This window comes from Lissotriton helveticus, chromosome 3_1, assembly GCF_964261635.1.
Source record: "Lissotriton helveticus chromosome 3_1, aLisHel1.1, whole genome shotgun sequence".
Classification (NCBI taxonomy): Eukaryota; Metazoa; Chordata; class Amphibia; order Caudata; family Salamandridae; genus Lissotriton; species Lissotriton helveticus.
The window spans coordinates 1,919,618,806-1,919,645,560 of record NC_136061.1 but is presented as its reverse complement, the minus strand read 5'-3'; the positions used below and the strand labels follow the sequence as shown (position 1 = coordinate 1,919,645,560).

The 26,755-nt window shown below is 43.8% G+C and overlaps 1 protein-coding gene across 1 annotated transcript in view; it reads left to right on the top strand.

Moving 5' to 3' along the window:
- Positions 1–26,755, top strand: part of LOC144823963 (cell surface hyaluronidase-like) — a 582,809-nt gene that overhangs the window by 124,352 nt on the left and 431,702 nt on the right. The window contains exon 3 of the mRNA XM_078682928.1: positions 5,583–6,074. Within this exon, the coding sequence (XP_078539054.1) occupies positions 5,583–6,074 (492 nt within the window). The remainder of the gene's footprint in view (positions 1–5,582; positions 6,075–26,755) is intronic.

The following is a 26,755-nucleotide window of genomic DNA, read 5'->3' as shown; positions in this document are numbered from 1 at the left end:
GCTTCCCATGAGACAGAGATGCCTACAGGCGTCTCCCATATTTTAAATTACTCTGTCATTCTTCTGCAACTGGGTTATTTACTCCATCAATGGGGGGAATGGATGACTTGCATGCATATAGTTTATACTGGTGCTATAGAATATGAGTGGAGCATGTCTGCTACATCATTGTGTGGCAACCCTGGAATCTATTTTGATATCCTGGGCCAGAATGGTACAGAAGATGGAGTTTAGAGATGGAATGAGACAGCAATGTGAATTGCAGGGCTACTCCCAACAATTCCTGAAATCCTTTCGACTGAGCCAGACTCTACGATGTGAAGGAGAGGAGACAGATGATCTTTCTGAAGTGTACTGAAAATCCCCTGCCCATTCCTGCCCCATCTTTACTAAGGGTGGGCAGAATGTCCGTACTACCAGGGAATTGGCAAAACTTTGGCCACTCTGTGTTACTCTTTAATGTGGAGTTGTAGCCAAATTCCACCAATCGCCATGAGCGCACGTTTTCTCCACTGAGGCTTCAGAATATTCGAGTTAGTGAGCGTGAGGGAGATTTGGTGTCCCCTAGCAGGATTTTCTAGCGTGGGTAGTTGCAAGCGGTCATGGTCAGAGGGCTGCTGTTCAAGTATATTTTCTGCTGCTCATGTAGATTTTTTACTCATGCAGCAGCAAAATCAACTCGAATGACTATGACCTCTTGCACAATGCATGGTGCAGATTTTCAGCGCTGCTTCAACTACCAGTGATGAATTGCAGGGCGAGAATTGCGAGCTGCATATCTTCTGCCCGTTGGCGGAATTTCGCAGAATCTCACGAAAATTTTCTGTAACTCCATGATTCCCATCCACCCCTTATCTGTACAAAAAAGTGTTACAATCCAAGTAGGACATTATAATGCAATCAAACAGCTCCTACCAACGGTCTGAGCCGTTTCTGACTGCATCATAATTGGCCCCTAAATTGGATTTGGGGAATACACAGGCTTGATGTAAGTATGGGGCAGAAACTACCAACCAGGGTGCCAAGATGTCTCTACTGTAATCTGAAGACCAATCCATATTGAAATGTAATCCATAATCTGGAAACACACCAGTAGTGACTTGGAAACTCTTTTGTGTTCCAAGGTTGGGATCACTGACTGCCAACTTCCGTTTGCCAGGTTCAGAGTAAGCAACTTGGACATTCTACAACCTGCTAGGAGAAACTGCCTTGGGCTTTCTTTTGAGGTAATGAGTTGATTATAGTCTGAGAAGGGGTGCTAGAAGTGCCCTTGACCGAAGAAGACAGTAACTAGAAGAGGATGACTGTGAGAAGCTGAGGACAGTGTAGTGGAATACTGACAGCTACAAGCAAGAGAAAGTTCTGCACTACCAGGTTATTTGGTGAAGTCTGTATATCGTGTGGCACCTATATTGTGCACAGAGGATAAAGTACCTGTGAAGGCTTTGCGCTCCCAAAGTCCTCTCCCACTGTCTCCCCGTAGTGAAGTGCAACTCTTGTGATTGCCTGGCACTCAAATAATTGCAACCGCGCTTTGGTGGTCTCAGCATCAGAAACTAGAACACCTTAAAATAATTGGTGATACAATGAGATCACATAATGCCATCAACAGCTTTCACCAATTGTTGGATCACTGCTGCAATCCAGGGTTAGCTCTTCACTTTATTTGAGTGGTGGAACCTGAGAAAGCACTACCAACAAGGGCCTACCTGTTCCCTAGCAGCACCAGTGAAGCATGACCTCCAACACTTTGAGCACCTTGCTAATTTTGCTGGAGAATGCTCATTGGTACTAGGTGTTAGGCCAGACATGCTCAGTGTCAACTGGACTGGGTCCAAGTTAACATGACTTGTTTCAGTGGACTGTGCATACATTCTACCGGGAACAACACAGCCAGTGCTATCAGACAGCAGAAGTGGACTGATTTGCTACAAACTGAACACTCAAGGTACACACTGCAAGCATGTTTGTATGACAAAATATCAGGAACAAATATATTGCACCACATAAATATTGTTTAAAAGATATTTTAAACAAAAACATCAAGTTTACATATTGTTGAAGAAAATATTGTCACAAAAAGTAAATATGTTGAAATATGTATATATATGTGTATATATATATATATATATATATATATATCACAACACAGGAAGAGATATTGAAGCTTCAAGTCCGTAAAACAGCAGCTTTATTCAAATACACAGAGCCAGCATTTCCGTTCCTGATGCATTTCGGCTCTGATAGCCTTTTTCACAAGTGAGCTAAATCTAGTGCATAATTCTGATGGCCTTAAATCCACATGCCCACGTAGCAGCAAACATCATCCATAATGCACCAATGTTGTAAGTACAAAATATGTCACTGTAATATGTCATTGTAATGTTTGTGCACATCATGCTTTATAGCGTTAGGATACACGGCAAAGTGCTTTTCAAGTGCAAATGATTTTAACCAGTCCCGTTTGGCACAGGAGGTTTCATAAATAACTGCTGCCATTTTCAATCTGTTTAAAAGCGCACTTTGCACAGAAGTGACAAGATGAGAAAATTCCATCCTGTCGCCCTTTCTCACCTCCTTAATTGCTTCTTCCAGGAAAAATTCCGTAATGGCGTGCAAGGGGCGAGTGGGACATGCTCCCCAAATCTGATCCAAGCACAGTTCTCCACTTTGCTAGGAGCCCCCGTCCCTGCAGGGCGGCCTCGTTTGAACAGCCATGGAGTCTCCTGTCCTTTAAAACCACAATCCAGGAAGAGATATCGAGACTTCAAGTCCGTAAAACAGCAGCTTGATTCAAATACACAGAGACAGCATTTCCTTTCCTGGTGCATTTTGGCCCTGATAGCCTTGTTCACAGGTGAGCTAAATCTAGTGCGTAATTCTGATGGACTTAAATCCACATGCCCACGTGACCTTGAGTAGCAGCATACATCATCCATAAATCACTAATGTTGTAAGTACAAAATATGTCATTGTAATGTTCGTGCACATCATGCTGAAATGCACCAGGAAAGGAAATGCTGTATCTGTGTATTTGAATGAAGCAACAGTAGGGAATGTTTTGGACTTTGGAGGGGTTTGATTTACTATCCCAACAAAAATCTGAGCAACAGTGGGGAAAGTATTGGACTTTGATGAGGTTAGAATTACCATTTCCACTCCAGTGAATAGATTAACTGTTTCCACTACAATCTAAAGAACTGTAGGGACAGTGTTAGGCTTTGGAGGGGTTACAGTTACTATTCCTACTCCAACGTGAGCAAAAGCAAGGAGCATGTGGAACTTTGGAGGGGTTAGATCCTCTATTGCCACACCAATCTAAGTAACAATAGGGAAATTGCTGGGCTTTGGGGGGCTATGACTTACCAGGCCTTCTCCAATCTAAGCCATAGTAGGGAAATTGTTAGATTTTGAAGGGGTTAGACTTATTATTCCCACTCCAATTTTAGGAACAGTAGAAAAACCTACTCTGTGTCCTTTGGAGGGGTTATAACCATTCCTCTTCCTATGTTTTTTTAGAGCATTTAAATAAATAATTAAATAAATAAAAGTATTGTATTGTATTGTAATTGCATTTATATTGCGCTTACCACCCCAGACGAGGCGCTAGCACGTTACTCCAGAACCCATAAAGGATTAGCGGTGAATTAGTATAGTGAAATATGAAAGTAAATTCAGTGGTGGATGTGTTGGTCAGTTTTTTGGATTGAGAAGGATAGTTGGGTGATAGAAGAGGGAAAAGGTTTGCATTTATATAGCGCTTGCTACGCTAGGTGATGTGTTGAAGCGCTTTTTTGGAGAGTAGCACGCTACTCCCGAACCCATAAAGGATTAGTGGTGAATTAGTATAGTGAAATATGAAATTAATTTGAGTGGTGGATATATTACATGTTACTGAAAAAAGCAAATGTCATATTACAAGATTAATTTACCAAAAAAACAAATTAAAAACATTTAAAATAAAAACACTTCCTTACCTACCACTCATAAACCCCACCAACAAACAAGACTTTTTTTAAAGTTATAAATATAACATTACTAATATTAAACTATTAAATAAAACAATTTAGATAAAACAAATGTATATTCAAATATTTTTCAAAATGTTATTAATACATACAGTGATCAACGAATTAACAGTGAATTAAAAACAACTAATGAATAACAACTAATCAATAAAAAATATTTATGTGATAAAGCACAGATTTTTTATTTAATCAACAAATATGTCATTATAAATAAATTCAATAATTTATATTTTAAAGAACTTTCAGCCTAATAACCGCTAAACCCAACAACCCATTTGTTTGTAAAAAAATACTAATTTAATATAACAAAAATAAATTACATGTTCAAAATTGCAAAGTATACTGAATTTAATTTACAAAACATTATCATAAAACTAACACCTACAAATAATATAACTAATATATAGTAAATGAATTAATAAACTACATTTAATACAACTATGTAAAAGTAAACAAAATTATGTACAGCTATATTTAAAAAGGCAATATTATATGACTACATAAAATATTCTTACGTTCTATTATCTGTCCCACAATATTGTTGAGTTATATAGCACTGTACGGAGGACTGGGAACTTTTTTGATCTAACTTCACATGCTACCAAAAAACAATTTAGGACTACCCCGGGAGGCACCCAGATTGGCCTCAAGAAAACCCTTCCTTCTAAAAGCTTAGAATCAATTGATCATACCTTGTATTGACTACATTTTGCTATAAGACATGATTGTTGGGGAATGGCCCTACTGATTCCAGCTGCCCCCTGGCATAATGATTGCTACATGGATCACCATATTGTATGCTTGTCTTTTGAATAATATCTATTGAAGATTACATTTTGCATTACAAGTAATTTACGTTTTCTTAAATGTAAACACCCTGGCAGGACACTGATTTATTCACTGCTGTTATATGTTTTACTGAGTCTGGGTCTCTACGCCTCACCATCTACCTGCGTAAGCCTTGGACTGCTTGACTCTGTTACCCTGTGGGTGAAGTTCTAAAGGGGTGACTTGGAGCTCAGTTTTTGAATAAAGCTCCAGAACACCAGTGATAAAATGTAGTGATTGTAACAGTCTGGACACAGTAGCCCCTACCTGAGCTAGGACTCCTGAAAAAAGTTCCCAGATGGCTAAAATGGTCAATCCTGAGCCTTCATTCCCAGATGTTTATGGTAAAATATGTATTGATTGCACTGTTAAGGCTCAGCACAGTGCAGCAGGAACCTGCCTATATGTTCATCACACATTCTAAATAAAGCTCACCGCTGTCTTTTATACTTGTAATAAAATGCTTAACAGTACGTATCTGCAGGAAACTACAATTTGCGTATTGGCGAGTTTGATGTCACATTAATGATTCCAAATGTATTATACATTAGTTAGTAATTTCTCTTTCTAGTCAGCAAGTTAACTCTTTTGTCCAGTGTTCTTTAGGAGATCCTTCTTTTAAACTCTGTCCTTGCCAATAGTAGAAGGCTTGTAGGGTTTTTAATTTCCTTATGTCTGAGATGGCTTTGTGACATGCCTTGCTAACACACCTTTCTTGTATTTCAGTTATTTCAGAAAGCAACTCCCACCTGAATGGTACTTTAAGGAACTTGGACTATGGGGAAGTTTTCCATGGTAATGGTGAGATTGGTGACCTTTCCAAATCACGGGATGTTCTTCAGGCTTCACATCATGAGCAGTCATTGAGAGAAGCTACACAGAACAGGACACAGCCATGGAAAGCCAGGCTTCCCTCCTGTGATGACCTACTCAAGCTCTCCCGCCATGTGGTGGCCGATGTGTATGGATCAACCCTGGCTTGGACCGTTCTTCCATTCCACTCCTGTGACCAGAGGTTTGAGCCCCCTGAGATCCATATCAACCCCTTGAAGCTGTTGCAGGCCAACATGAAGCCCTCTCTACTGCTGCAGGTGCTCCACTTCCTGGGGGATGCTGGGATGCTTGACAACACTCAGCAGCGCAAAGCATTGGTGCTCCTAAAGAAGCAGATACTCAAAGCACGGAAGACATCTGTCAAGACCGATAGTGGAAAGAGAGGTAGGGAGTGTGTAAAGTAATCAAACTGGTTGTGCCTCCCTTGACCCACCACTAATACTTTCCACTTTCATCTACACCTTCTATCAGCCTTTTTCTACTCTTGTGAGAGTGTTTGGGGCAGGGGTATGGGGTAGGCTATCCCTTACCACTGATTGTGTCTACTTTCTTTCTATACATTTCCATATGAATGTTTGAGAGAGGTGTCTTAAAGTCACGAACATTTTTTTTTACTAACTCTTATCCATAGTGCCAGCAATTGTACAATTGTCTAAGGCATATATTTTTTCATTGAGTTACAAGGTTAAATGCGGGCAAGAGACTGTACAATATAGCATTAGATAGACACTCATACCCTCTGAGCAGCTTAACGGAGTGGGGAGCCTGCGAAAGAGGATTACAATTTTTGGACGAGGTTAGGTCACATGGGAAAATTATGAGATGAGTCGATTTGCACTTTTTGGTGGCAGGATTTAGTTTAAACGGAGAGTAGTTTGTTATAAAGGGATGGGGTTGGGCTACCTCAAAGTGCCTTGAGTTATTAATAACTTTTGTGCTACAAAAATATGTTTTCTTCTTTATTTTCGAACGAGGATCATCTATTCTTTTGGCAGTTAGTTTTTCTGTAGGTTGACATATTTTCCAATCTCAGGGCAAATAATTGGGAGTTTTGCTTCTCTTTGGCTTGTGATGAGGCTCAGCACCTGCCAGTGTCCTCTCACAGTCGGTTTTGCAGCGTGAATCTTTTCTAGATTCACATGCTGTGCATTATTCCACCATCCAGTGGTTGGGTTCAGAATTCTTATGTATAGTAGTAGTCAATCTTCTCATTTTTTTTGGGGGGGGGGGGCATCAATAGGTCCACCATTTGGTGTCTAATCCAGACTCTCCTGATGTCATATGCCCTCCCTGGTAGCTTCCAAATGTGGTTGCCATCTTTAGAATCTTATTTTCCGCCATTTGGTCTGGAAGCATAACTGAAGGCTCTTAAAGCATCGAAAAGAAGGACGTTTTTGTTGTATGTTCCGTGAAGTAAAAACAGAATAGAGACCAAAGAAAAACATCGGATTGGATCATCAAGTGTCTACACACCCCAGAAAGACCGGAGAATGTCTGGGCAGGGAGCCCCCTGTTCCATGGGACATGGAAAACACACCATTTTGCTAATGCCCCAAGTGCCACCACAAGTTTGCTAAGAAGGATAGCCACCAAGTGTGCAACCTCTGTCTTCCAATAGATCACCAAAGTGATGACTGCGACACCTGTACAGTGTTCAAACCCAAGACTCTGAAGGTGAGGGAATGATCTGGTGCTGTTGACCGAGGAGGAGGCTAATATTGTCAAGTTGGCCAAAGGAGAGGGCTCGGACTTCAAGATGAGGGTCATAGACGTTGAGATGTTACATCACAAGTTGAAGTGAAAATGGCCGCAGATAAAGCCTAAAAAACCAGGCGGACACTATTGTTTATCAGACTTAAAAACAGCAAAAGCTGCCTCTGCATCAAAAATGTCATCAACAGAGGGCAAGAAGAAGCTGAAAGAACCCCTCGGGTCCCATTTGAAGGATACCGTAGGCGGCCGAGCTTTAGAGAGAGCTACGACATTGATGGACAACTGAAGTCGAGACAAGGTAAAGAAGCCATCGAGCGAAACCCTGACAACAGAAAGTTCGATGTCAAAAAGAAAGTCAGCACTCCCTCTTGAAGCCAAGGATCGTTTGGCCGAAATTGGACGCAAGAAAAGACTTTTGGAGGCCGAGATGGCTACAATTCTTCTTCAGAAGAAAGAGTTCAACGCCTCTCTTTAGATGTTCAGAATTCCACTGAAAGCTTCGACGGAACAGATGGGAAGGCAGTGGAGACTGGTGAAATCTGAAACGGGTGGGGTGCTGCTTGAATGCTTTTTAACATGTGGGAGCATTTCACTTTAGTACATAAGTTATGCAACAATGCCTCTCAATATAGTAATATAACTGATGTACCAAAGTGAAACGCTCCTACATTTATTTACAAGCTCAAACTTATCTTCACCTAACCACCACAACATTAAAAACCGCTATAAAATCAAGGCACAGCATGCGAATCCAGAAAAGATTCATGCTGCAAAACTAAATGGTTTCTTACCTGTGTAGTTTTGCAGCTTGAAGAAATGTCTGTATTCACGTGACCCACCCACCTCCACAGAAGATGAGGGAGAGATACAAAAAAACAAAATCTAGCGATGCGGACCATGTGTGAAAGCCTCTGGGGCCGGGGGGTGTATGACTTTGGATTAGACACCTAATGGTGGGACCGTTGACACTCCCAAAAAAAGAATGAGAAGAAGGACTACTACTATACTATACAAAGGAATTCAAGACTAAACCAATAGATGGTGGAATGAAGCACAGCATGTGCATCCAGAACATTCTTCAAGCTGCAAAACCTCTGCCACCGGTAAGAAACCATTTTGTTATTGGGCACTAGTGCACAGTTTGAAGCTGCTGAGAAGCGTTGTTTCCAGTTTAGGCACTTCAAGTAGTCAAGGCAATACGCCTGTTGTGCGTAGGAATGGTGTTTACAGGGTGAGTAGTGAGCAGAGATAAAACTTTTGATTTTATAGATTGACCATGGTGGTGGAAGATGCTGTTTTTTAATATCTATTTCTAAAGCACAAATACGATAATGCAACCTTCAACGTTCATTGAAACAAGACAGCAATCCAAATCGGTAGCCTAAAGAACTTAAAGATTTCACATAGAAACAAAAGGCAGACTACTCCCTTAACAGTCATTTTGGTTTAATCCCTAGAAAGGATAAATGATTGATCGCTTTACGAAGTCACATTAGAGTGGAATTTTACAATGTGTCTGCCATAACTATAAATACACTGCTTCCCAACCGGACCTTAAAAGAAACTCAGTGGTGCAACACAAAGGGATGCCCGCCCCTTGCAGAATGTGATGAAGGGCCTCTAAGTCTTCCATGCTAAATGAGGCGCCCTTGAATGGTTTGGGGAGAGGTGAGGTCTGGAGGGTTGGGCCCTGCTCCTGTAGATCACTCTCACAACCAGGGCCGGACTGGCTACCGGGCAGTTGTGTGTGCTGCCGAGCAGGGGGTCATTTAGTTGATGGGGACCTGTGTGTGCAAAACGAAATTCGTTTTGCTTTTTTTATTTCAAAGCGCACGCAGGTCCCCATCAACGAAATGAGCTCACACCACGGAGAAATCCTCCCCTGCTCGGCAGCACACACAACTGCCCGGTAGCCAGTCCGGCCCTGCTCACAACATCAGTGCCGTACTCGATGTAGCAGGGTGAGCCAGGAGGGTGGAGCCAGTTTTGTTACTGGGGGCTGGTTTTGCAACAGTTAATTGCCAGGGTTGATTATAGCTCCCAATCCAGCACTGCACCACATAATGCTTACCAGGCGTGCAACACCCATTGGGCTCACCGGGCTTCAGCCCCCCCCCCCGTCGTTTGTGTCAGCCCGGGCTGAGACAGCTTCACAGGCTGGCGACGTCTAATTGCAGCTGCACCCAAGTACTTCACAGGTCTTTAAAAGATCGTGTACTTGTAAATGAGGCTTTTGTTGTGTTTTCATCACTCTATACAGCCGCTCTGGTTACGGCTGGAAGAATTAGCCCCCCCAAATCTTTTTCAGCCCCCCCCCCGAAATTTGGCTCTAGTTGCTCGCCTGATGCTTACCCATAATATTGTCTCACATTGAGATATGTTTAATGCACTAGTGTAAGGAAACATTCATGCATGGTATTGCGTGTCAGTTTGTTCAAATCATTTTTCAACAAAAAACGCATGAAAACACACTCTTGTTTGTCTTCTCTATTGTATACTCTCCTTTATCAAGTGTCTGTCTCTTGCCTGCGGTCTGTTCCACAGGCCTCCCTGTACTGTCTCTTTACTGCCTGTTGCTCGATATTTCAGCTCTCCTTTCCCCATCTCTTTCTTTCTTCATCTCTCTTCCCCATTTTACCTTAACTCTCCTCTCTGCCTGTCTTTTATTTCCCCTTTAATCTTTTCTCTCTCTCTGTTCTTTTTCACCTCTCACTCCGCTCTTCCTCAAACCTGTCTCTCTGCCTTGTCCTCTTTGTATCTTCCCCGCGTTCACTCCACCCTGGCCCACTGTCCGTAATCCCCTGTCCCCTGACTGCCACTCTGTCGCCTCTACTAGAATTCTCTCTAAGCTTGGCTGCTGTGGAGTAGCTAGGCCTTAGACCGCCCGTGGCGTCCCCTGCGTTTGTTGCCCATGGCGGCCGAATGTAAGGGGGGATGCTGGTGATTCCTGCTACCGCTGCCCCGCAACCACCACAGGTAAGGCGTGGGGTGGCCACCGCCCCAAAAACTCATGCCGCCTCCCCTTGCCCCCCCCTTGCAATGCCGCTCCCTTGCTGCGCCCCGCCACAGTGGTAGGCACTGTGGAGTTTTTTTCCCTCTAGGTCATACCTCCGCACTTGCAACAATAAAATAATGTTACAAGTTATTACTTTCAGCTTTGGGATGTCGTTTATATTACACTCATTGTGCAGTGGGGTGCTGAGGCCCCCAGCTCCTTCAAGATGGGTGAGCATGGGGGCCCCAACACACCGCTGAGGCCTGTGGTATACCCCTGCAGGTCAGGACTGCAACCCGCTAGCATGCATGGGAGCCAGTTCTGAGGGGGACACACTTTTTACAGCGTCAAAGCACTGTAAAATTACAAATGTTACTATCAATCCTTATAATGGTACTGAAGGTATTGCCCTCGGAAGGCTGAATGGTTAGGATGGCCATTCAGGGATTTGATTTTGTGAGCTGCAGGTCACGCCGCATATAAGGAGCAAGCGCTTAAATTAAGTATCAGTTTTCTAGGTGACGAGTATTAGAGGACGCAGAAACTCTGTGGGGTCTGAACCATGTCCCTCCTGCCATAAGCCAGAAACCCTACCCTTATTGTTTGGTCTATCGGAATCCTTTGCCCCCGCTACTGCCCCAAGAAGTGTAGTAACTGGGAAAGCCAATGTAACAACGGAAAAACAAGGTTCACTTCCCCTTCCGAAGTAATTTAACTCACACCATTGTACGTCCTCAAACTAAACTGTGAAGGCTCCCAACATGTCACAAATGGGGCACGTCACTGTTCCCTGCCTCCCTAACCCCAGCATTATTAGCTGCTCACCAACACCTGTCTCGGGTGGCATCAGCTGAGGGGTTGAGTTCTAGACACATCCTTCATGAAAGGTTCATTTGAAGCCATGAACCACGTTCTCATTGACCATATCTTTTTTTTAGGGGTGGAAAGCCTTGGTTTTTCCTCCTGATAGCTTTGATTATCTACCTCTTGCAGAGAGCGCTGAAGAAATTCCAGAGTTCTGCCCAGGATGGTACCAATTTCCTGGGACAGTCTGATGATGAGAAAAGGAGTCTGCCAAGGCGCAGATGCTAGTGCCCATCTGTGATCATCTGTGTCTGGAATGACCAACCAATCAACTTAGTCGCAGGGTGGTACCACCCTGCAGGTGTGCCTTTGAACAGCCACCACATCCTGTGGCTCCTGAGCATCCTGCCTGGTAAAAACAGTGAGCAGCCAGACTGTGGCCAACCGGGGAATCCCAACAGCCAGACAAAGTTCTTGGAATCCAGACCAGTCCGAAGGGTTCTAGGGTAGACCCTGAACTGGCGTTGCTTTGCTTGCAGCATCTCACTGACCCAGACTTTCTGATCAAGAAACCTTGAGATACTGCAGTGCCAGCCAAGAATGTCATTTCAGAACCTAGGATGTGGTCATACAGTAAGGTCACTAAAGTAGGTGCCACGCAAGTGTTTAAAGACAGCTTTGATCTTGCAGCTTCTCCAGCTAAAGGTGTGCAAGAGGACACTGTGCCTGAATAATAAGTGCTTGACACTATACAAACTTTGAGAGATGTCCATCAACAAATATACAAATTAAAGTCTTTGCAGCCCTCCTTCATCCTGTAAAACCCGTGTCCATTGACTGCTCTTTGCCATAAGTACACCCGGAAGAAATTACTTATGCGAATTTGTTTTTACATAGCAGTTGCTATCACATACTTCTGTTTAGTAAAATTATAATAACGCGTTTTACTCCCATTCAACTCGGTTGTTGATCAACCACGGACATTTGTGAGCCTAAGTCATCCCTGTTGTGACTCAGACCCGTGACCTGTAGGTAGCACACAGGTCTCAGCAGCAAGCCGTGCTGCATTTAGCCATCAAAACATTGGTCCCGGTTCACACAGGTAAATACACATGTTCATATTTACTATTGCAGCTAGATGTAACCCTCTTTTTTGCTGTTCGCCCTTTCTGAGTGGAACATTACACCTAGATGTAGACATCACCCCCTCAATCAGGTGGCTGAACGTCCTATAACAGAATATCTGATTGTAAAGTTACTACTGGTAACTTTTCATCTGTTGGTGAAGGTCTCCCCGTAGGAAAGAATAGATCAAAGTTTATTATTCTTAAAAATTATATAAAATTAACATACATTAATGTAAAATATTTATTATCACCCTGTAACTCATAAAATAAAATGCTATAGCACATTACCTCATCAAAGTAAATGTGTATTAAATAATACATTAAGGTAAATATATTATATCTTAATTTATAAATGAAAATATTAAAATAATTGCAAAATACTCACTATTTTGTTAAAAGTGGTTTAAAGATGTATTAATTTGCTAATACAAGCTTAATGTATTTTTTATTAAGCTTCTTATTATATGGCAAAATATTAGCATAATTAATCAATTATATATGTTTTATCTCTCTCTCTCTCACACACACTCATAATGTAAGTGTCAAACTCATTAGATTTAATTAATATTAGTTACTATGGAATGCTATCATTTTCCCTTGTCTCCTTTATTTCATATGAGAGTGAGTGCAGTACCAGTGGTTGGTCAGTTATGGTGCATGACATATTACAAGGCTGAGTTTCACATTTACACCTCTATTGACACATGTAGGGTTGTAGTAACTTTAGAAGTGTAGTTTGTGAATGACCCTGGACTCCTTTGTTTGTGTATGTTTGTGTCAGCAAGTCTGCCTCTAAAACCCTCCATAAATTTCCCAAAAGCCCTCCCATTAGTAGTATCCCTCATTTACCACCACTCACCCTGTCCTCTCCTATATGTACTTATAAGACATACACCTATATGTGTGGAAATCTCCGCCACCGTAGCAGAGATCGTCATGTACAAAAAACAGGTGAGGCGGAGGTCTCTGGTCACAAGTTTTTGAACTGCATTTTGTATTACTACTATAGAACTACTTTGTGAACTTCAAAACACAGTTTGTAAATTCAGCCCATGGGCAGGACTTGGACTCCTGAGTGGATCTAACCTGCTCTTCTTGGTCAGATAAGGTGTCCTATCTGTTCAGCTAGAATTCCTGCTAACGGAGCTCCAAAGGTTCCCATGGCAACTTCATCAACTAAGGTGAGTGCTAAGTTTGAGCCGGTATAGTGGGCGCTCGAAGGGAAATACACCAGAAGCTATTAGACATAGAGGACAGGCTTAAGCGGCTGGAGTGGGAGGTGGGGGTTGATCCCACCAGAAGGGGTGACCTACAACTAGAAAACATAGAACACGCGGATACGCTCGAAACTTTACGGGTCATTGATCATCAAGAACACCTCCGTAGACAACATGCAGAGGCGGATAGATCGGGTGCATTGTTAGCCCGTTTGGTTCGAGAACACCCGGACATCCCGGTGATAACTAGGATTAGGACGCGGGACGGTCATATAGTGGACACGCAAACTGCAATAAACAGGGCGTTCCACGATCACCTGACCACGTTATACGCGCAACCTATATGTGCTGACTCAGACCGAGTATCTGACTTTCTGTCCGAACTCCAAATCCCGGTACTGACCGCAGAAGCCCGAAAGAATCTTGAGGGCCCTATCACCCAACACGACATACGGGTGGCTATTAAATCCCTGAACCGCAAGAAGACGCCGGGCATGGATGGACTCCCAGTGGAGATTTATGCGACCTACTCAGACACCTTAGTACCGGTCCTGGGGAAGGTCTATCGAACGGCATTGGTAGAAGGCCGATTGCCTGAATCTACTATGCAGGCGCTAGTCGTCTCACTGCCTAAACACTGGAGGGATCCCCTAGAGTTGACAAACTACAGGCCGTTATCGATGTTCTCCACTGAATATAAGATACTCAGTAAAATTATAGCTCTGAGATTACAGCCGCACCTCCCGGCCCTGATCCATAGAGACCAATGCGGGTTTCTTCCAGGTAGGAGCACCTCTATGAATACGCGAAGATTGCTTGCACTCATGGCGTCCACTCCGCCGACCCTCCCTAGGGCGGGTTGAATAGCCTTAGATCTCCGACAAGCTTTTGACTCCCTGGCCTGGTCGTATATGTTCCCGGCTCTGGAGAGATTTGGGATTCCTGCCCCCCTCCTGGTGTGGATCAGATTGCTCTATACTGCTCCATCAGCAAGGGCGCGTACGGGGAGACATATCTCTGACGCATACGCGATCCATCGTGGCACTAGACAAGGCTGCCCCTTGTCCCCATTGCTTTTTGTCCTCGCCCTGGAACCCTTGGCTGTGGCTTTGCGGACCAGGATGGAACGGAGGGGTATCCCCAGCGGTGGAGTCCAACATTTGATATCGATTTATGCAGATGACATACAGCTGTTCCTCCGTGATCTAGAGACTGACCATATGGACATATACGAGATCTTTGAGAACTTCTTCGCAATCTCGGGCCTGACCATTAACCCTGAGAAGTCGATTGGCTTCTACTTGCGGTATATCCCGAACCCAGGCTCTATACCTTTTGGGGCTCACCTTATTCCGGTGGCTCCTGCCACATTTAAGTACTTGGGGATTCAGGTTTATAGGCGGCAAGAGGACCAGATAGCGGGAAATATTAACAAAGCTATCTCAAGTCTCCGTGCCTCGGTGGGATTCTGGACGGCACTGCCACTTTCGATCATGGGAAGGATCGCGATTTCTAAGATGGTCATGCTCCCCCGCATGCTTTACTTCTTCGTTAATCTACCGGTAATTCTGCCCCAGTCTATCTTTGACACCCTCAATTCGCTCCTGGCCACTCTGATCTGGGGGGTGGGGAGACGACGGATTGGTCTTCGTAAGTTACAGTTGGGCACCAGAGCCGGCGGGCTAGGGGCCCCCGACTTTAGAGGTTACTACTATGCTAGCCAACTCCAATGGCTGTCTTACTGGACGGCGGGACGGAACCTGCACGAAATAGATTTTACGACAGACAGATTGCGACGGGGAGAGTTGCATACCCTGCTACTCCCGAAGAGCCGCATTCCTGCAGAGTGTCACCTGCTTCTACGGACAGCCCTGAGATGCTGGCGGAAATCTTTAGCGCATACGTCCTCAGCTGAGGCATATGCGGCTAACATTCCCCTGTTGGGAGTTCCGACACCGCAGGGCAGGCTTACGGACAGGGCACTTCGGGCATGGCACGCGGCGGGAGTTGAAAGAGTTGGGGATTTTTTCGGAGATGGCCACCTTCTTAGTCATGAGGCCTTTGTACAGGCCACTGGTGCCCCCTCCCCCGGAATGTACCTACTACATACCGCTGTCACGCACTACATACAATGCAGATGGGCACCACAACGCCTACAACCCCCACAACACGAACTAGTACACTTGCTATACTACATGGGACCGGGAGGACACCTAGTGAGATGGTTGTACACGGGAATTAGGGCGCATGCAGCAGTCTCTCTCACCGCGCTTATGCGAACATGGGCACATGACACGGGTCAAGAGCTGTCCGAAAAAGACTGGGCCACGATACTTGAACACCCTAGGCGGGTATCTCGTAATGTCCGGTTCAGATTTATACAAGCCGTGGTTTTACACAGAGCATACCTGACTCCTGTGAGGCTTCATAGGATGTTCCCGGGCTCTCCCCACGGCTGTCCACGCTGTGGAGAGGACATGTCCGGGCTCTTACATATGTTGTGGCTGTGCCCACGCCTCCGGGAGTATTGGTTGGGGGTGTGCCGGTTGCTACGGACGGTCACGAACCTGCCGGTGCCGGAGGAGGCGTTGTACTGCCTGTTGGGCTTGCGCAGAAGGCCTAAGGCGCTAAAGGCCCAATTGAAACTACTAGACCTAGCATTGCTGCTGGCGCTCAGGATGATCACAATGAGGTGGAAATCCCCTAGACCACCCGGGATACTCCTTTGGCAGGCAGAGGTGCTTAGGTGGGGAAGGGCGGAGGGGGTGACACTTCGGAGGGAGGAGACACGAGGCCTCTGGAAATTTCCAATCTCCCTAGAATGAGAGGCTATGCTCCTCCTACTGGAGGCCGATGACCTCGGCCTGAGTGTGGGGAATGGGCCCGGGACCTAGATAGGAAAAGTCACATGGATTACACTGAGTAAGGGAATGCCCCAGTCAGCCTCATTCTTAGTTCTTAGTACTATTACCTGCACTGCCCCACTGCGACATATTACTGCGACATATTACCGCCTACTTCAGTCAGTTCTGTCCGAGCACACTTTAGATGGGAAAATTGATCTACCGCCAGGAGATGGGAAGTTCATGTACAAGAAAGGGTGGGAGGGAGGAGGGAGGGAATGAGGATGCCGAGACACTACCGTGGTATCATAATATAATGCTGCAATAGCACGGAATTGTATGCTACTAAAGTTCCAGATCCTATGTTTAGCATCACTGTTGAGAAACGATAAGTTGGGGAATTGTATGGGGTGAAAATGCCAGCTGATATGTTGACGCTGTGTAATGTGATGGGAAAATACCTGATACTGCAGCTGTGAATAAAGATTATCACAAAAAAAAAGTTTGAGCCGGTGGTTGCAGGTGGAGCCCACCAGCAGTCATTTTTTTGAACAGCACTTTTTTCCTCCCATACTTTGACCCAGAGCATCCAAGACAAAAACGCACAAGGGGGAAAGAAGGAGAAAGAGAAAGATGGAAAATCTTTACAAAGGAAGAAAGCAGTAACCTGCAAGAATGAGAGAAAGAGGCAGGGAGTGTCTGGCAGTGGATTAAGGAGGTATGAATGGGAATTAACACTACGCAGCCGTGACATTAAAATGCCACCATTCAGTAGCACTGGCCACAGGCTTCTGAGCAAAACCTTGGGCCCTGGCACTTATTCTTTTTCAAATTAAGCACTGCCTAAAGTAAGTTAATGACCATCGTCTTCGATGGCAGCATCTGTGGATTTGGACTGGTGGTGAAGGAAGCCAGCCAGCACTGGCTCCTCCGCTAAGGCAGAGGAGTGTCACCTCACTGCTCAAAGGGAAAAATAAAATGATAGTAACGTATCGATATTATTAATTTATTTATCCTATTGTCATCAGTGGCTCTCGGGCGGGGCTGGCCACAGCAGGGGGAGGATTGGTTTGCACTCCCTAAGTGCGCATTACTGCTTGGCCGGCCCTCTTGGGCCAGCCAAACAGTTATGCGCATCTTCCCCACCAGGCTGTAGAGCACAGTCTGGTGAGGAACATGCCAAGGTTCGACCAATCACAAGGCTGCATTGCAGGGTTGTGATTGGCTCAGAGGAGCTTGGGTGCTTCCTGCTGCTTCCTGCTGACAGGGTAGACAGGAAGAAGGAAGAGGGCAGATGGAGGAGAGGCAGAGGCCGGCCATTGCCAGGTAATTGGGTATTTTTCTTCTTTTTTTGCTACAGAGAAGGATTCTGTTACATGGGGTTTCACAGATAACTGTACTGGGTAAGGGTTTTGGTATTGGTTACCCCTTATTACAAACCGTGGATGTAGAAGATTTGATCCGTGAGAATCCTTGTTAGTTTCCATTAGGAGAGATCATATTTTGCTTAGCTACCTGTAATTGTGGATACCATTGCAATTGTATGGATGTGCGACAGATGGTTACCTTGTGGGAAAGTATGTGCTCAAAACAGTAGACCTGAGTTGGTTCTGGTGACATGGTATAGGCCTGCTTGGTGCACTAGGAAAAGTCTAAATGATTTATTTACTGTGGAAAACATTTGTTAAAGCCACATCATGTTACACTCTATTTGGAATTTTGCTACATGTAATCTCACAAATTACCATAGTAAGCAACGTTTTTGGTGTGGTGACCCATCTAACCAAACAGTGAGGAAAGAAGATGCTCACTACAATAATCCTTATTACACTCTCTATGGATGAATCCTTATTACGCTCTATTACTATGGATTCTATATTGTTTTACAAACTGTAATTTTGTACATATTTGTAATTTTTGATGAATACCTGATGGTAATATTGTGGGAAAGCATATGCCCAACACAGTAGGTATGTGTTGTTTTTTGGCACAAGCCAGCGATGACGGCCATTATCTGATTGATTGTTCTGAAAAGTTATGATAAAAGCTGTATGCCTGCCACATTTGTTGAGAAAAGCATGTGTGAAAGCCACTAGACATTTAAGAGTGGGTTGTTATTACTCTGCTTTTAAGGCTACAGCCATGTTTTTGTATGTGAATTTTCACAGAATACCATAATAGGCAAGGTTTTGGTACTGGCTATCCCCTCTGACAAACCATGGGTATAGAAGAATTTCACTGTGAGAATACTTGTTAGCCTTCTTAGGAGAGATAGTATTTTGCTTTGCCTCCTCTAATTTTGTGTACATTTGTAATTGTATGACTGTTTGCCTGATGGTTGTTTTTAATGAAGTCTTATGCTCTGTACAGTAGGCCTTTGTTGGTCAGGGTGGCAACCCAACGAGGACTGCTATAGGAATGATTGATGCGCTAGGTAAATTTATGGGAAATGCCACAGGTTTTATTTGTTTATTATGAAAAGCTATGACAAAACAGTAGGTCTGGTTTACTTACTATGTAACACATATATTAAAGCCAATTAGCCTTTAAGGATGAATTGTTTTTGAACTGTGTTAAAGCCTGCAGTGAGGTATTTTGTTAAATGAAATCTCATGTAAACTTTGTAGGTAAAGATGTTGGTTACCCCTTCGACAAAATCTATAGGAAGAAGATTTTCAATTTAATAATTCTTGGTAGATCTCTTGGGAAGGCCTGACTTAGATACTTGTCTGCCATGTACTTTTGATTTTTAAAAAATCATTAAATCAAGACCTTATTTATTGCCCAAAGCAAGAAGGGGGGCTTGTGGTACCCCAGCTGCTTTGTCATTACCAGGCTGTTCAGCTACGGTTTTTGGTAGAGTAGACTCATCAACTTTCTGAAAAGCATTGGATGTTTATGGATCAAGTGGTGGCGGGCATGCTGATATGGAAGGTGGTTTGGCTTCCCTGCAAGCACAGGTCCTGGGGCCTTTATTCTTAACCGGTAACAAACGCTGTGTTCAGGGTTTGGGACGCGGTTGCGGTTAAGTTGGGTCTAACCACTTTCCTCTTACTAATGACTCCTCTTTTTGCTAATCCCCAATTTTGCTCCCGGAATGTGTCTGGGGCGGGTTCGCCGATGGATTGATGGGGGTTGCAAATGAGTGGGATGTCTTTTTGACATACATGGACTCATCTCCTTTGACCAACATAAATCCGACTAGTCCCTGATTGACTCCGATCATGTCCCCTATCCGCAATAATGTCACTGGGTGGTGAGCTCTGAAATGCAACAAGATGCAGGTCGACCAATTACCTCTTTTGAGAGATGGCTGTTTCTCAAAATGGATGCTAGACGTCTTATATCCAAACATTACACTCTGTTGGGGGAGGAGGGGTGGGAGGCCCCAGGCTAAATCTCGGGGACAGCTGAGATGGGAGACTGAGATAGGTAGACCACTCTCTACAAAAGAATGGGATGATATATTTTGCTGGGTACATCACACGGCTCTTACGATGGCCACCACTGAAACTGCTTCATATTCGTATTTCACCATGATGAGACTCAGTAAGTGGAGCGCAGGCACTCCGGGGTCTGCTGGCAGGGCTGTGGAAATGCAGGGACCCTGCTTCATCTGGCATAGTCCCAAGCTCACTAGATACTGGAATAAAGTCTTAGACAACATTGATTTAGCTTTCAACACTACCATACCAAGATTCCCAGCATACACCATTTTAGGACTCCTGAATCCCCTGACATACCCCTTACGTTCTAACAGCAAATAACAGTAAATAAATGGCCCTTGCATTAAATTCGACCCAACATGTTATACTCTCGCTCTAGGATACAGAAAAGTCTCTAGACCATATTTAATGGTTACATAGATTGTGGTTCCTTCTGGGGATGGAGAAGCTTTCCCTAGCAACAACCCCAGATCACTCCTCCTACTCAGAACTTTGGGTCCCCTTCATTCACATATTCTGTTCTGAATGCCCGGAGTTGACATGCTCGACCTATTTACGAATCCTATGTCTGACTCCAGATGCATACCTCCCCAAGGCCTAGCCAGCTTTGGCCAGTCATTAAATCAGATGCCAGCCTTTCCGCTACATTGCTACATTGACTGTTTTTCATAAGCTTGAATGATATAAAAGAGGGAAGAGGGGTGGTTATTGTTGATTTTCATTAGTTCTATTTGTACTTATCAGTCTATTACATGCTGCCGGAACCTGGGTTGTAGGTGGAAGCTGTGTCATATATGTAGAACGCAGCTGGTCCATTGGGGTTGTAGGCGACATGGTGTGTACTCACATGCTATTGCTGTGTTAATAAACACAATTGAATTTTAAAATCCTTAAATAATACATCCATACATACATATAAATACATATCCATAGAGATACATAGAGGGTCTTTAGGGCAGTCCTCTTCTGCCATAGGTCTATCTGAGTGTCATTTACATTCTACTTCCATCCATGAGAGCATTCTGCTTGGGGTACTAGTTCAGTCCATGTAGGTCATCGGCTGTCTTGCCCTGTCAATGATGGTATTTTCTGATCACATGTCTATCCACCTGAAAATTAGTGTGTTCCAGTGTCAGGCTGGTTGGCCGTTTCTTTAGTTTTCCTTTCATCCCTTTAATAATTCCCCTTTCATTTAATTGCTTCTCCCCTTTTAATTTTCATTTTTTTTAATTCTGCAGAGATAGTGGGCCATTTGCTTGCTACTCACTACATCTGTAGAGCACCACGTCGACCGTGCCCACTTCCTCAAATCTAGGCAACCTTTATGGAATGTTGTTGTTTATAGTGTGTCATTGTTTTACTATTCCAAGATGGCCAATATGTTGGTCCTAAACGTAGCGGCAAATATTGGAGCTTTGAAACAATGATAGCCTATGTAGAATACCACTGCAAGATAGACACCTGCTGCCCGGCGTCTTTAAAGACAGCAGCATGTTTTCTTTTTTCCATTTGTATTCTTTTAATTTATCTTACATGCATTGTTAGATTGTGTTTGTTTCATTGTAGTTGTGTCAGAGGTTAAATAAAAGAATGAGTTAATGGATGAATCAATGGATGCATCCATGTAGAGTACAAGTATGATGGCTTACTGAGTACCTAAACCCATCAATGATGCAAAAGGCTCTTTTGTCATAAGCCAGACCCTTTGGCATTGCCAATGCTTGCTGAATTTGGTAAGAAAGTTGAACCAGGGAGATAAGGAGTTATTGATGCTGTTGACCATTGGCAATTAAAATCCAGTTCAAACGTCTCTTGCACGAAGTGGATACTAAAGGTCTGGCTGCCTTTAGCATCACGGGCCATATTGATGTTGCAGTGAGGATGATATGTTGGCGTTTGTAAAAATAAGGAATTTGTTATGAAGAATTGCTAGTACTGGTATGCACACTGGGACAGACTTTATATCTGGAGTGAGTGTGCAGGGAATGTAATATTAAGTAAACTATCTGAAACTACTGGTTACCTGATTTTTATCTAAGCGTGTGGTCAACATAATCTCTAGGACACCGGTTGAAATGGCTGGTAATGGCTGTAGTTGAGAAACCCACACTATCATCTTACTCTTTTGCACTGATCAGAGAGCATATTTTCATGATCTGATCTTTCCCTCACTTCACTATGAAGGATGGGTAATCACTTACCATCCTGAGATGATACAATATTTGGAATTGGACTTCAGAAAAACATTCCAAACCCTAGTGACCTTGCACCTATGTAGATACAAGCGCCTACTCTGCAGCATCCCTACTGCCATACTGGGACCCCTAAAATGCATCCTTCACACTGCAGCATACCTCTTTAAAAAGCATGAAGAAGTTCACCTACATCACCCTACTTCATAATGAACTAACTCTGCGGCAGTGACGCGTCATCTTTGAGAAGGGCTACATGACCTATGTGGCCACCAAAAACCATATATATCCCTGTACACCTGTCCAAGAAATGAACCATCTCAGGTGATTAGCATCAGACCAGAAGCCGGAACATCACCAGATTAATGACTGCTAAATGCAAACAGAACAAGCATTTGCAATGCAACAGGTCTCGCATTTGTTAAAGCTAGAGCTGTTGGTGTTGAAAATTACAGACTTTTACTTTTATTTTCAGTGGAGTTATTATATTTGCATAGCACTATTGCCAATGGTATAAAAAAAAGCAAACGTAAAAAGCATTGTCATTTTTAACACCAACAGCATTGGCATCTTTATTGCTCATTCCCCTTCTGAACTTTAGCATGATTATTTCTGGGGGTGCTGCAGCACCCCCCCAACACCCTTACTTCCAGCGCCTATGTTTTTCTGAAGCTGAGTCCTGTGCGCTGTTCTATGCTCTGTGTTCTGGGTCTTTGTCCGGTGATTTGTGACTAAACTCTAAATTTTCGTCCTGTGGTCTGTACCTGCGCTTCGTCTTTGTAAAATAAGATTCAGAATCAGTTTCGCAATCGCACGGTTGCCAGAGGGATTTTCGACGCTTAAATCTGGGACGCAGGAAGCATACATAAAATGCATTAGAGGGAGAATCGATGTGTGTTGAATTCTGCCCTCTGTTGGTGGAAAATATATTTTAGCACGACTCTCTGAGATAACCACAGTCCAGTCTGCTGCCATTTATCGACGGGTTTCTCTACTGAGGTGTTAGAGATGAAAAAAAATACTGTGGGTAGGAAACCTCCACCTCTTATGGATGTAGACTGCTTGAACTTAAAATGCAATTCATCGATAATTTACAAAGGTTCATATTATTAACACTAGTGTTTAAAATGGAAATATAAAAGAGCAAGTGCTCACTGTCCCTGAGTGCCTGTTTTCTCCTGAGAAGTGCTGGTACTCTCTCTCCCTTTCAAATTAATAGAAGTGCGGATAGTCCGTCCCTGAGAGCCCGTACCCATGTAAAGCACTGATTACCACGTTAGTTGTAAAAGCACAAAACTACTAGCAAAGGCTTTTACAAATATCACATAAAGTAAAAAAAAAGAGTGCGGCTAGCGGATTATGGTGTCAGGCAACTAAATAAGCTGCTCCACCCGCCCTTCATGTAACAACTAAATTAGTACCGATATATTTCATCATGGCAAACATGCAATATTATGAATGACATGTTTGCCAATACTGTCAAAATAACTAATCATACAGAAAGGGACAGTTTCAGAACTTTCAGCAGTAATGCTGAGCCAGAATTGGAAATTCCCGACACTTCGCATGAGGAATGCTGTGCTTGAAATGGGCAACACCCACACTTTCAACAGGGCGGTTGCTCTAGAAGTGGACAGTGCCAACAACGTCAGTAAGATTTATATAGGAATGGACAGTGCCAACACTTTCAGCATGACTATTGTACTAGAAATGGACAGTATGCACATATTTAACGGGGTAACTGTATTAACAAGCATTGAAAATGCAATAGGTCTCGCCTTTGATTTAGGTAAATCCATTTGCTTTGCTAATGGTATTGTATAGCAAAGCAAATGGCTTTAACTTAATGAAAGGCGAGACCTATTGTGTTTTAATGCTTGTTCTTATGGCGGCTGATTTCCATTTGCAGAAGGAACCCTTTATTCTATCCCATAAAAAATTAAAGGCGCCCCATAAACTCTGAGTTAGGCAGTTCAGGTCTTAAAGTGCATCAATGCTTTCGAACAGGAATCTCATTGCAATTTCAGAATAACATTCAGCATTAACCTCAGGTTCGAAACACTTGCCCAGCTCCAACTGCAGCTCTCCTCCGGAGTTCCCATGCTGTCACCGTTATAAACAGCCTCTGCTGGTATGGGCCACTGGCCTAGACGTACCAGTGAACCTAAGATGTACCCTCATTGAACTTTCAAGGCCGGAATCGGCATGCACCGCCATAATACATGCAGGAAGTATAAAATTCAAACAAGTCTGATCATAAAACAACAACAGACAGGTAGAGTGAGAATCGGCTGCTCTGACTTTTGCACTATGTTACCAATCGTTCGAATTCACTACTATCTTGGTGATAATTACTGTGTTGCTTTATCACAAAAAATGCAACAAAAAAGCACCCCTATTTATAAAGCAGTTATGTTCTCGAAGTTGTTGGGTATAGGAGCACCTGTGGAATTTCCACGGCATCTTCCTACATAGCGCCCCTTCCGAAGGGAAGGTTTCATTGTAGTTAGCCCAGAAGAGGTGTACCTTGCTTGCACTGTTGGAATTTCATCTCTATGACCCTTTCCCTTCAGACAAGGCAAAGGAGCGCGCTCCACTCCTGAATGGTAAAGGTGGCCTATGGCAGAGCCACTGGAATTATGCGGCACTAGAGAGCCCAATTATACAACGGGGTTGGCTAAATCAAGCTGTCAGAAAAGGCAAAAAATGCAGCAATAATGCTGTTATTCCTGCGGTCATTACTACACATGATATTGTCTTAAAGTTTCAATTTAATATTACGAATTGAACATCTGAATACAGCAAGCAGCAAAGGAAATGAGACCAGCCGCCCTTTGCAAAGGGTCCCTCATTGAGCAAAGTCCTGTGTGTGAACCTTATTTATGTAACTTTCGATCTATTTTGAGCCAGAAGCCAATTTAATTGCGTGAAATCTGCGGCAGACCGTTGGTTTTCGGGCAACTGCACTTATACCGTAATTACGCAGATATTACCACAGCCTCACATATTTCAGCGGTCCAGACTATACGCCGCCTAAATGGAAGCGATCTTTAGTCCAGAGAATTCATCTTTAATGCGTTTACATGCAAAGATCTGCTGTAGGAGTATGTATTGTTCTTACGACTTTCAATCACGTGGAAAGGACCATGTCAGCGAGTGGGCTCCCTTCCAAGTAATAGCCCAAAGGGGTGCAATTTTTGAGGTCTTTCTGTTAATATGCATAAAATCCCACAGGATTGTAGACGCGGACTTCCGAGAGCACTGGTACTCAAAGTACGACCCGCTGATCATCATCCAGGACCCCTGGTAAATCAGGAGAGAAAGCTGTCCATTTCCGTAATTGGCAAAGTCTGTTAACAGAGAAACATTGTTCTGTGGTTCTGGGCTTGGTTTCTAAAGTAAGTTCTGCTTGTTTTCTTCGAACAGCGCTGTCTGCTCATAGAACAAGCAGAATTAACTATAGAAACAAGCGCCGCTACTGGGATACTGGAGGAGCAGGGAACTGGCAGGGAAGCGGCTCTGTGACGTGTGAATCACGCTTGCGAGGAGGAGGGGGCTGAGGCTGTCGCCAGTGTGAAAAAATATAGTGGGTCTGACTCCCGCCACGAGTAAAGCATCCATTCCCCGCGTGCACAACTTCTGTCTGTCCGCATGCACATCTTCTGTCCATCCGCATGCACATCTGGAATTCGTATTGTTTCCAAACGGCCCTCGCATGGCTAGAGCAGCGCATGCGTGCTGCTAACGCCAGGCAAGACCTACAAACAAGGGTACCAGATACACACAGTTGGGCACTTAGAGCACGGGCACAGCACATGGGACAGTCCTGTGCCACTAAGCAATTACACCCAATGATATCCACCTTAAAGAATGCCCCTACGCTCCTGTCGGGGTCTAGTCCAGTCTTGTGAGTCCAGTTGAGATGGTAGGCCTCATCTCTTACCACTCGAGCAGGCCACGCTTCTCTTTTCCACCCATACGTACCCCTTCCCACCAAACATGCCAGCTCTTTGCTAACTTGCATACCTACCCTTTTTTGTTTGGGTAGTTAGGTTGTAAAGTTGTTCGTGGTGCCAGAAAATGCTAATTAAACCACATTATGAGCTGTCTTCTTTCCAGACACAGGACTGACCCGTCATGCACTCCATAATTATTTGCTTTTGCACACTGTTTAATCACCATAGTTTTCCCATCCCAAACAGCTATAATTAATTAATATATGCTGCTATTACACAATTCAACGGTACACAATGTATAGACGTCAGAGAGATGAATATCTAAGCAGGGCCATCTCTTGACCCGTCAGATTCCAGAAGCGGGTGCTGAACTCGCCTAGCCGTCCTGGTAGCTTATTCCAGCACAGCGTGATGTTACTAGGATACCACCGTATTTACAGGGGATTAAACAGAAAATTCATAGGAAGAGCGGAGCCGAGCGCCATAAGACCCAAGGAGCCACTGACAGAATGGTCATGTGAATATCAGAAAAGTCAACTTATTTGCATTCACAAATGCTTCCGTTTAATTTATTGGATTCACCAGTTCTTTAGATATATTTAGAAATATTAATGACGAGTGATGCAAAAAGCAATTCCATTTTAATGAGCACTATTTAAACGGCCAATAATGTTGTGTCTTTAGAACCACGTGCGAGTGAGGCATTTGTCTTTTTGTAGTTCTAGGCGCTTTATAGTTTGACAGTCAAGAAAACTGAGACAAATAGAAGCAG